Below are 12,578 nucleotides of genomic sequence, written 5' to 3'. Positions count from 1 at the left end.
CTAAACATACAAAAATTAGCCGGGCATAGAGGCAGGTGCCTGTAATCCCAGTTATTCAGAAGGCTGAGGCAGGAGAATCACTTGAACCCATGAGGCGGAGGTTGCAGTGAGCAGAGATCACGCCATTGCACTCCAGCCTGGGTGACAGAGTGAGACTCTGTCTCAAAAAAAAAAAAAAAAAAAGGGCCTTAAATGCTCAAGTTTAGAAAGTTTAGAACATATCCTTTTAGCAATGGGAGTGAGGAAAACAACAGATATACTTAGAGTAAATATACAAAAGACTTAGCTAATCAAGAGAAAATATTCAACTTTGGGACATTTACTTGTGAATTAGGACTCTCTTTACTTCCAAAGAGGATTTGAAATGGTGTCTTCAGGGTTGTCAATTCCAAAGGAATAGCTCTAGGTCATCTAGATTTGGGTAGAGACTTTTGAGTCCCTCGATAATCCCAAATTATAACTAGCACAAGGGTAAGCTAACAAATTCCCTGACAGGCAGGCAGGAAAAATGCTCCCAAAAGACAAGTATCTTTACAAATGAGAGAATATTTATTAACAATACCTTTAAAAAAAGATTACATATGCTAGATCACTGGTAAATATCATTTACACTGGGGTTGGGAACTCCCTGGGGTGTCATCTTTTTTTCATTCATTTTATTATTTTGTTGATTTTTTTTGCATGTGATTTTAAATTTCATTTTATTTTAACATAGAAGTAATCATATCAAATTAAGAAAGGAACACAGCTTGAAATACTGACAATATTTTTTTTCCAGTTACCACCCTAGTTTTTACACAAATGGAATCCTGATTATGATTTTATTGGATAAATATAACTAGAATGTTGAAAAGGTAAGTTATATTATCTGTAAGCAAAAATGACAAATTAACAGCAAATCTAAGTTCTCTGAGAAAGAAGAAAAGGTGGCAGCGTGTTTACATGTGAAAATGTTTATAGAAAATTTCATTGCCTTTTATGTAACTGTTCCACTAGCACTGGCTTACAAAACCTTTCCCATTGTAACAAATAGTTCTTTTCATAAGAATACAGTTTTGTTGATATTGTCATTTTCCAATGTGTGATCTTAAGATTTAGAAGGTAAAGCGTATAAAGCAACTAGGCTACCTACTGCAAAACAGAATCATCAAGAAACCATACAATTGTACTAAAGATCTTCTATAGAGTCATATTAAAAATTCTTGCAGCAACTATTTGTTGAAATAGGTGAAATCTTCCAAACTCCGTATGTAATTTTGATTCAAAAGGAGGGCTCTATTATTACAGAGATACACATACTATATATAAGAAATTTTTAAAGAAATTAGGAATCCATTGACAGAGAATTACGTTTTTAAAATTTACATTCAAAATAGATACAGTTAAAGATAATAAAATTATCTTTTATCCTTTGAAAGACTTGGTTAACTATAGTAACTTTTGGTCTATGTTACTACAGGATATTTTACTTTAAATTTAATGTCTAAGATAATGCTACTACGAAGACAATGCTAACTTAGTTGAGTGTAAAGAAAATCTTACTGTACAATGCTAAATTCAGGGATGGGAATATTGCACAAGGTGCCTCTTGGGCAGTAAATTTAGCTGTTGAGACTGCAGCCATTCCTGAAATCATCTCAAGTTGTGTTGAACAACAAAATTCACAATGGCATGAGAAAACATATTGTATATGTCAAAAGGACCTGATTCAATGCATTAACCGCTTGAAGAGTAATTTGCATACAGCAGCCTTGAGTTATAGACCAAGTCTTCAGCTGTTCTGCCACGAGATCCTTGTAAAACTGTACAAGTAATTTGCAATTTATTTACCAAGATGAATTTCAAACTCTGTCTTTAAATATTTTCAAATCATAATTGCATGATTCTGTTGCCCGTAGCATTTTACAGCTGAGGAAAAAATTAATATCTACATTATATGTTAACTTTAAAAAATTCTATAAAACACTAAATATATAATAAAAAATATGCATATAAGGACATATGTAAACTGCTTTGGTAACATCATATTACAGATGTCTTCAGTGCATTGCAGAGTTTCCAAAGAAACTTCAGACAAAGCTAGATTTGCTTTGAGGAAGTACTGTATAATGCCATTCCTAAAGAAGCAAAAAACATTTTTATTCCAGTAATAAGATGTACTTGAACAACAATATTACTTAGTACTGGGTGTCTTCAAAACAACTAGCTAAATGTTGCTTATATTATAAACAGTAAGTCCTTTAGATAACTTTTGTCATAAACTGGACCTAGCTGTGAGGGAAATCATTATTGTACTGATGGCTGACAGCGTGCATGCATTTGAAGTGGAAGCCCCGGATCCTCTTGCGTAGGCATCTGTAAAGAAAGAACAAATTCACTCAGAAAAGCCCCATCCTGGTTTCAAAGGAAATCGGGGCCACAAGGCTTTTTGAAACAGCAGAACTGCATTGATTTTACTAGAAATTATGATTTCTTAATGGCTTTTAAATATCAGTTCTATGACTGCCTAGCTATGAACCTGGGAGTAGGGTATAGGACAGCCCTGTACCTCTGTCAAAGCGTTTGTAAAATGAGGATGTCCCCATCTAATGTGAGAATAAACTTTAATATTACTAGTAACAATACTGATAAACACCATGTTATGTCAATAATGCAACAAAATGAAAATTGCTACTCACTTTTAAACTCTGTCTTTGTGCCTGGGCACAGATGAATATGACACTTAAATCTTGCAAAAACTGGATGAAGGCCAGGTATTGATATTACTTCACTTAATAGATGCAATAATTTGGGCCCAGAGAAATAAAATAACTTGTCTAAGATCACCCAGCTAGTAAATGACTACATTGAGGTTCAAACCCATGTCTGTCTAAATCTACCCCTTTTCTCCAAACAAAATAGCCTCAGTCCTTTTTTACATTTTGTTATGGGCCTTACATTTTTCATAGTAAGAAGCTATCAACTGTCATTTGGGAGTTCTTCAATCTTGTAAGGTCGCTTTGATCAACATGATGAAAAATCTCTTGGAACACATCATGTTTAGCTCACAGCCGTGTCCTTGTCATCTAATAACTACACCAATATAATTGCTTAATATATGTTTTTGTAATGAATAAAACCAGGAATCATCAGTCTACCTAAGAATACCAATCCCTGCAATGATAAGCAAGTATGAAGTATAAAGTGGGATTTTTAATGAAGTGAGATAAATAAACCCTAATCTTGTATTTTGATGGCCTGGAGATTACTTCCACATCTCACTAAAAATCTGGCTCCCTTTTGACAGAAGTTAGAGGCTTTGTTTGGTGAAGTGTAGAATCCAATTGTCCCCAGTTTTGAGACAAAAATACCTTTTGTGTTTGTATGCAAAAAACATGTAGTAAATATGAACCCCATCCAGAAACACTGGCATATCACCCTTTAACAGAGGGACATCACATGGACAAAAGACAGGATGGTGGTGAGGATTTTGTCCATAATTTAAAATATCACCTCTTTACTGATGTCTTGAAAATTTATTATCTCCAGGCTTCATTGTTTCCCTAATTTCCAAACTGCTAAATCTGAAAGCCTGTGAAAATCTACACTTAGGTACCTAACAATCCTTTTTTTATTGCTGCAAAATACACATAACACAATTACCATTTTAACTCATTTAAAATGTACAATTCAGTGGTACTAAGTATACTCCAATGTTGTGCAACCAGCACCACTATCAAGCTCCATAACTTTCCTGTCATCCCAAATGAAGTGCCAGTACTATTAAACCTCTATTCCGCACCGACCAGTCACTGTCAATCACTGACCTCACTTCTGTCTCCATGGATTTGTTTTTTTGTTTAAATAAATGAGATCACACAAAACAGCAAAAAATAATATGCTGCTAAGATATTTACAAACATGATATTTGTAAAAACAGAATTGAATGTTTGCTCAAAAAGAATATGCTATTCTCATATGCTATTCAACAATATTTGAAAGTGAAAATAATCTTGACTATAGAGAGACATATACGTTGATGCACGTAAGTTACATATACCCATTCAAAATAAATAACGAATCAAAATATTTCCAAGACATTGAACTGCATACACTGTTTCACTGGAGAAAAACTGCTACAGCATACTTAACAATGCTTTTGCTTGTTCCTTCTGACTGAGTCATGCTTTTTACTTTCTAAACTGTAATTGCATAGATGCAATGCAAACTACGAGAGCTGACAAGGAAAATCTTAGTGACTGATTCGGGGCTGCTTTAATCTGATTTTTGATTAGCAACTGAGTAGATCAGTGGGGGCAAACTGATTTTTGCATGAAACTGCCTGTGGCCAGCAAACACCTGGAGAAGGAGGCTTAGTGTCCTCCATTTTTAAGTCTTCTTTTGCAGGCTGAATGTCTTTCAAGCCCTGACTCATCTGGAAGGCTGATAAGATAAGACAGGCAGGAGAAAAGAGAGGAAAAAAAAGGCATTCTCACTTGATATCTTTGGAATTCGAATTTGTTCACTGCTGCTGCCATCTCCTCCATCACTGAATGGCTTAATTTCTATTATATAATCTTCATCGAAAGGCAAAGAAAGCTCCACCGATGTTTTATTTGTTTCAATGACAGATGTGCTGCTTTGTCTGTTCCATCTGTACAAGACCTGCCAATACAGAAAGAACAGGTGTCACCTGTGTTCACAAAGACCCTACAGATGGAGCATTCATTTATTTTCACCTCTGGGCACCGCCAGCAAAATGCAGGGATGTAGAGGTTGTCTGGCTGCCCATTTGCATTTGGAAGGCTCATTTGAGGTGATGGCCATGACTGTGGCTACCTTTTTATTCCAAGGAAAAAGGTGAAAAGATATTACAACAGGGATGTCAGCAACATGATTCTACCTACAGCCTAGCCTCTCAGAGGCTCAGCTGACACACTTGGGAAAATGTGAGTAGCTCCTGAAGGATGTACACTGCTCAGTTACATGTCAAGGGCTTTGGCATCAGAATAAACTTGGCCACTGTGTGATCACAGGCCACTTCACCTTTCTAAGCCTCACTTCAGTCAACTGTAAAATAGGGACAATAATGCCCACTTTTCTGGAGTGTTTTCAAGATTGCCCAAGCAGGCTGGGTGCGGTGGTTCACGCCTGAAATCCCAGCACTTTGGGAGGCTGAGGTGGGTGGATCACTTGAGGCCAGGAGTTACAGACCAGCCTGGCCAACATGGCGAGACCCTGTCTCTACAAAAAATACAAAAATTAGCCGAGTGTGGTGGCACACACCTGTAATCCCAGCCACTCCATAGGCTGAGGTAGGAGAATCGCTTGCACCCGGGAGGCAGAGGTTGCAGTGAGCCAAGCTCATGCCACTGCACTTTAGTCTGGGCAACAGAGTGAGACTCTATCTCAAAAAAAATTTTAAAAAAAAGATTACACAAAGATTGAATTTGGTGAGGGCCTAGCTTAGAGGAAGCATGTAAGAAATCATGTCTCTGAAGGCTTGAAGAGAATCAGAGAACATACATGGCAAAGTTAGAGCACAAGGCAGGCACAATAAGTTAGGATCATGACTCTTTTAGAGACAGGACATTTCAGCACAGGGAGAAGATATCTGAAAGGCAAGAGTAGTAACCCCTCCCCTATTCCTTCCCTTTGGAACCCCATTTTGTGGGGCTAGGTAGCAAAGAGGTAACCACTGTTACCCTGGACATATCTGTAGCTGGCAACAGTCCCCGTCGATTCATTTGATGAGATGGCCAACTAGTTCGCCTAAAAACACATTCACCTGCCTGGGATTGCCTGTTATGATTGGCATGGACTCCAATTAGGAATAAAATATACAGATCTGGGAAAGTGTGCCTTTACCTATAGAACCACTAAAGCTCATCCTCTGCAGTTTCCCTTGACAATTAAAAAGATAGGGTTGGATGAGGTCAGTGGTTCTCAGTCCTGGCTGCATGTTAGAATCACTGGGGTGCTCGTAAAATACTTATACTTTAGCCCAATGGTTCTCAACAGGGTGGGATGGGCAGGGGAGAAATTCCACCTTACAGGGAAGTGTCTGACAATGTCTGCAGACGTGTTTGTCAAAACATGTCCTACTGGTGTAGTGGGTGGAGAGACCAGGGATGCTGCTGAACATTCCACAGTGCATAGGGCAGTCAAAGAATTCTCTAGCTCAAAGTGTTGATTGTGAGGTCAGAAACCCACTCCAGTTCCACTCTAGCCTGCCTAAGACTACACAGAGGTGGGATCCAAGCTGTATTTATTTTTTTAAGATCATCAGGTGTGTTAATATGGCACAGGCATTATGGATTAGATGAATTACATGAGTTCTCAAATTCAAGCGTGATCAGAATCACCTGGAGAGCTTGTTAGACCACAGATTGCTGGGCCCCATTCCTGGAGTTTGTGATTACTTCTGGGATGGGACCTGAAATTTTGCACTTCCAACAAGTTCCCAGCTAATGCCAGTGCTGCTGGTCCAGGGATCACGAATTGAGAAGCACAAGATTAGCTCATCCTTCCCTAAGATCCCTTATAAATTCCGATCTGCTGAGGTTAGAGACATAAGGTCACTCTTCTGTCTCAAGACAAAACCATACACAGTGAAATTCATAAAATTCCCTTAGAATGATTTAGAGCCCATTTGTTCCCTGGCATTTCATCACCTTAATTTATGTCTCTCTAATACAAGGTGGAAAACACAATTTCCTTAAGGTAGAATGATTCATAAGTGTCCCCTCTTCTCCACAGCATCAGTTGTATCAGACTCAGCATCCCCTTGCTAATGATTAGGCACAAATAAATCCTCAGGCACATTCAGGAGTGTCAAAGCTTCTCATCACAGCCCTCCAGGAGAATGGGCTGGCTGATGGGATGCAAGGTCACATCTGGCTTTGAGGAATAAATTGCTGCTTTGATTTACCTCTGGTCCTTGCAAGAGCTCAGAGGATTCAACTTGTTTCAAATATAAATCCAAAAGAAACACTTCCAGGAAAAAGCAGCCCTCTTATCAGCACTGCTTATCAGTCTTACAATATTAGGGACTGTAGCAGAACCTAAATAAAGTCCTGTAAAACCTTTACTTACACCAAACACTTGATTGAGCTGATTGACTTGAAGGCTGTGCTTGCATTTGATATAATCTAGTGTGGAAGACGGGAAAAAATGGATTTGTGGGAATAATGATAATAGCAGCAAATATTATTGACTACTTCCATTATTGAATGTCTGAACACCATATGTTCTAAATCAAGGGTGTCCAATCTTTTGGCTTTCCGGGGCCACATTGGAAGAAGAATAATTGTCTTGGGCCACACATAAAATACACTAATGATAATGATAGCTGATGAGCTAAAAAAAAAAAATCACAAAAAAAGCTCATTATGTTTTAAGAAAGTGTATGAATTTGTGTTGGGCCATGTTCAAAGCCATCCGGGGCCACATGCAGCCTGTGGACCATGGGTTAGACAAGCTTGTTCTAAATGCTTACATGGATTATCTCTTAAGGAAGGCAATGTTATTATTCTGATTTCAAAGATGAGAACCTGAGACCTGGAGATGTGAAGCAATTGCCCCAGGTCCCATGACTAGTAAGTGGTGGACCCTGCATTCAAACCTAGGCAGTCTGGCTCCAGAGCTTGGATTTTTTTTTTATTTTTTATTTTTGAGATGGAGTTTCACTCTCATTGCCCAGGCTGGAGTGCAATGGCATGACCTCGGATTACTACAACCTCCACTTCCTGGGTTCAAACGATTCTCCTGCCTTAGTCTCCCGAGTAGCTGGGATTACAGGCGTGCGTCACCATCTCGGCTAATTTTGTATTTTTAGTAGAGATGGAATTTTACCATGTTGGTCAGTCTGTTCTTGAACTGCTGACCTCAGGTGATCCACCTGCCTCGGCCTCCCAAAGTGATGGGATTAAGGGTGTGAGCCACCATGCCCGGCCACAGAGTCTGGATTTTTAACTAAGACTAGCTTGGCTACCACCTGTAGGGCTCTGGACAAATTTCTTTCCCTTTCTGGTCTTTGGGAATGCAAACCAAGGGAATTAGACAGTAAAACACTAGTGGCCCATGGGTTATAACGAGTCTGCATATATTATTTGTTTGTTTGGCCATCACAGTGTTATATATATATTTTTAGTTAGATGTGAATATTTAAAAACCAAGAAACCATACATTGAAAACTTGTTGGTTCTACTGAAAAACTGGAAGATATGGCCACCCCTTTGCTATGCTTTCAATGCTTGTCCCTCCAAAACCCATGTTGAAATTTGCCATTTTAAAAGTATTAAGAGGTGAACATTTAAGAGATTCTTAGGCCATGAGGTGATTAGGCTCCATCCTCACAGACAGAATTAGTACTGTTATAAAAGGGTGAGTCAGCTCTCTTCTCCCTCCCTTTCCCTCCTTCTCCCTCCAGCACTGAGTCAACAAACTTGTGTTCATATTAATTGCCCAGTCTTAGGTATTCTGTTCCTGAGTAAGACTCTACAAAAGTGGGGTCCAGAGTAAAAAAGACTAAGACAACGGTCTGCATTCCTGTCTGGAAACAACTAGCTGGAGTTGAGACGTCTCATTCTGTACAATCGTTGGTGACAGTCTCCAACACTTCCAATTTTGCTACATTGTCACATGCCTACCTTGGGAACTTTGTACCTCCGTTTTTGCAGTACTTGGGACATTCCCAGAGAGCTGCCAAGGCCCAGCTGAAATCTCACCACTTGAAAGTGGCTTTCCTTGGCCTTTATATAAAAAAAAAATTTGTCCATGGCTTTCTCTATTCCCTTCACTCAGGCTTATTTTTCCCCTGTAGTACTTTGCTATCAATTACTATATTTATTTATTGCAGGCAGGCAGACGAACCAAATGGCTAAATGTAGAAAGCGGGATCCACACTGCTGTATTCAGATCCTGGGTCTTCAACATACCAGCTGTGGGAAAGGCAAGTTACTAAACTCTGTACCATAGCTGTTCATCTGTAAAACTATGGCTAATAACTTGACCTACTTCATGGGTTATTGTAAAATCAAGAAGAAGCAGGGCATGGTGACTCATGCCTGTAATCCCAGCACTTTGGGAGGCTGAGGTGGATGGATCACCTGAGTTCAGGAGTTCAAGACCAGCCTGGACAATTTGGTGAAACCCTGTCTCTACTAAAAATACAAAAATTAGCCAGGGATGGTGGTGAACGCCTGTAGTCCCAGCTACTTGGGAGGCTGAGGCAGAAGAATCGCTTGAACACAGGAGGTGGAGGTTGCAGTGAGCCAAGATCACACCACTGCACTCCACCCTGGGTGACAGAGGGACACTCTGTCTCAAAGTTAAATAAATAAAACAAAAATCAAATTAAAAAATAAGACGAATTGGAACACTGATTTGTATGTGTATTAGTGTGTAGTTTCTGAATGTACTGAGTCAACATAACTCATATTTATGTTATCTGCTTGGCTCTGTAGGTAGTTTAATTTGTGATACTCTCCTTTTAGCTCTAATGTCATAAAGTAGCTTAAGGATTTGTGTTGACAAAATATTCAAGGCCTCAAACTTTCTAAAGTCCGCTTCTTGTTTAGAGTATCTATCCAAGCTGAGATCTAAAGAATCCAGACAACTTAGCAGAGAAGGGAAAATAAACCCACATCCCAACACCTTTGGTATTTGGGAAGAAAACTTAATTTTGCAAAGGGTCAGTTTTGAGATAAACAATAGCCATATTTAATGGGTCAAATTCTCTGTCAAAGGTCAACTTTTCCATTGTAATCAGATCCACTTTTTATTCAGCCTCTAATCCCATCCTAAAAGTGACACTAGGGAGTTTCCTGAGATGTCATGGGAGGTGAGATATCATGGGAGGACACACACACACACACACACACAGAGTTATTCACTGGTACTTTGGTAATTCAGGTAATTGGTTTCAGGACCTCCGTAAAATACCAAAATCTGTGGACCCTCAAGTCCTGGATATACAATGGTATAGAATTCGTGTGTAACCTAAGTATATCCTCCTGTATACTTTAAATCAACTCTAGATTACTCATAATACCTAATATAATGTAAATAGTATGCAAATAGTTGTTATGCTCTATTGTTTTTTAAAATCTGCATCATTTTCATTGCATTATTTTTTGAATATTTTTGATCCACAGGTGGTTGAATCTGAGGATATGGAACCTGTGGATAATTATGTATCTCTAAACATTCGCATGTATATGTAGCAATTCAAAACGCATAGCCAGTTACAGTGACCTTCCTTGGGGTCTAGCTGAGGAGGTGTAGGGTGTCTGGCTCCTCCAATACTATCCCTCAAAAGAGTGGGGAGTGATTGAGCTGGATGGATATTAAGATGAATTAGGAAAATGTCTTCCCCTACCATCTGGTCTAACCCTGCTAGCCACTCTCTCCTCCACTGCCAACACATGTGGTTTCTTTTTTTTTTTTCCTTTTTTTTTTTTGACAGAGAGTCTTGAGATCTCGGCTCACTGCAACCTCCGCCTCCCAGGTTCAAGTAATTCTCCTGCCTCAACCTCCCCAGTAGCTGGGACTACAGGCATGCGCTACCACGCTAATTTTTGTATTTTTTTCAGTAGAGACAGAGTTTTACCATGTTGGCCAGGATGGTCTCGATTTCTTGACCTCATGATCTGTCTGCCTTGGCCTCCCAAAATGTTGGGATTACAGGCGTGAGCCACCATGCCCGGCCCATGAGTGGTTTTTGTAGCATTTCACACACTTGACACATATCCATCACTTCTGTCCCTTAGAGGTGCCACTAATATTTATCATAGAGTCTAGATCTAGAAAATACAATGAACCAACATAAAAAATTGCATTTGAAAAAAAATGTCAATCCATGATTCAAACAGGTTGCGTCAGCTGGTCTGCTGCACAGATCTGAAATGGTTCTGAGTCTCTAGTTTTAATTTGTTCCAATATTTTATTTTATTCTTTTTTTGAGACAGAGTTTCGCTCTTGTCATCCAGGCTGGAGTGCAGTGCCGTGATCTCAGCTGACTGCAATCTTTGCTTTCCGGGTTCAAGCGATTCTCCTGTCTAAGCCTCCCAAGTAGCTGGGATTACAGGCACCTGACACCATGCCTGGAAAATTTTTGTATTTTTAGTAGAGATGGGGTTTCACCATGTTGGCCAGGCTGGTTGTGAACTCCTGACCTCGGGTGATCCACCCGTCTCAGTCTCCCAAAGTGCTGGGATTACAGGCATGAGCCACTGCGCCTTCTTATAAAAATAAAAGTCATTTCTCTAAGTCCTACACCAAGCCCAGCAGATATTCCTGGAAGGTGAGATGCCTTTGTGTTTGTCTTGACCTGCATTATTCTCATCACATATCCTGCTTGATTCCATTCTGCTCAAATGAATCTTCTAGATGTCTGCAAAAGTGTTGAGGAAAATAAATGTCAGAAGGACCTTCTTGGAAAGATGCTACCAAGGCAAGGCTCATGAGAGTTTCTGAGAGGGAGCATGAGTATAAAGTGGCAACTAAATAATAATCATCACCCAATTTTTCTTCTAAAAATGCCTATAATCTTTTAGACACAGTTCATGAAGCAAACATCAGCTTGCCTATTGATCCCTGTCCCTGAGATAGCTGAAGGCACTCCAGGTCACTATACGCAATGGACTTCAGTTTTCTAATCTGTAAAGTGAGGGGTTTGCCTAGATAATCTCTAGAATTTCTTGCCCAGCTAACATTTGCCTGGTTGCCTGAAATAGCTTAGGTAGCTCCTGGCCCATTAGTTTTCTTTTAGCAGTAACTTGAAAAGAAGCTTCAAATCTAGTTAAAAGTTCACCCATGGAACGTATGTAATTCCCAGGGACTCTTTAAGCTTTCTACATTTTCATTGTGCTTTCTCTCCCTGTTCTAACAGGTGTACCTGAAAGGAAATTTGTTTTCTTTTGTTTTCACTCTCTCCCTTGTTTTGGTTAAATCAATTCTGCCCACGTCACATCTGTTTTTTTTTTCATGGTGGTCAACGTCAAAGTGATCAGGCAGTGTTAGCCTGAGTCAGAAATTAAACGTTGTAAAGGTCTGTTTCTCTCTCTCTCTCTCTCTCTCTCTCTCTCTCTCACACACACACACACACACACACACACACACACACACACACAGGCCAGGCCTATTCTCAAGTTATCTGCCCACCTCAGCCTCTCAAAGTGCTGGGATTACAGGCGTAAGCCACGTGCCTGGTCTTCATTCTTGCCTTCTTTTTTTTCTTCTTTTTAGTCTTCTCTTCCCTCATTCATCTTCCAACCTATCCCACCCCATATCTCTTTTGTCATAGATAAAACTGATCAGATAAATTCTTTTACATTATTTCACACTAGGAGGTTAATCATTTAGGAGTTTAGGACATGAAGTCTCCATTCTAATACAACTAAAGTGAATGTATCTTTGGCTGGAAAAATAATAGTGACAATTCAGGCACTGTCCTCTGGAAGCCTCCAGTCTGGGGATTCACAGGTTAGTTAATTACAATTACCCAAGAGTACGGAAAGTATTATACTGTAAAAAATCTCGTGACTGGACCAGGTGTGGTGGCTCATGCCTGTAATCCCGGCACTTTGGAAGGCCCA

General features: G+C 39.6%; 1 protein-coding gene across 9 annotated transcripts in view; it reads right to left on the bottom strand.

The window, feature by feature from the left end:
* Positions 1-528: 528 nt before the first annotated feature.
* Positions 529-12,578, bottom strand: part of LOC105728198 (contactin-4) — a 973,166-nt gene continuing 961,116 nt past the window's right edge. For all 9 annotated transcript variants that reach the window (XM_064361938.1, XM_064361945.1, XM_064361939.1 and 6 more), the window contains 2 exons: positions 4,476-4,644; positions 529-2,355 (listed from right to left, as the gene is read on the bottom strand). In XM_064361938.1, coding sequence (XP_064218008.1) covers positions 2,255-2,355; positions 4,476-4,644 — 270 coding nt within the window. In that variant the 3' untranslated portion in view covers positions 529-2,254. The remainder of the gene's footprint in view (positions 2,356-4,475; positions 4,645-12,578) is intronic.

Source organism: Aotus nancymaae, unplaced genomic scaffold (genome assembly GCF_030222135.1).
Source record: "Aotus nancymaae isolate 86718 unplaced genomic scaffold, 86718_ANA_hifiasm-v0.15.2.pri h1tg000046l, whole genome shotgun sequence".
NCBI classification, from domain to species: Eukaryota; Metazoa; Chordata; class Mammalia; order Primates; family Aotidae; genus Aotus; species Aotus nancymaae.
This window is presented reverse-complemented; position numbering and strand designations above follow the sequence as displayed.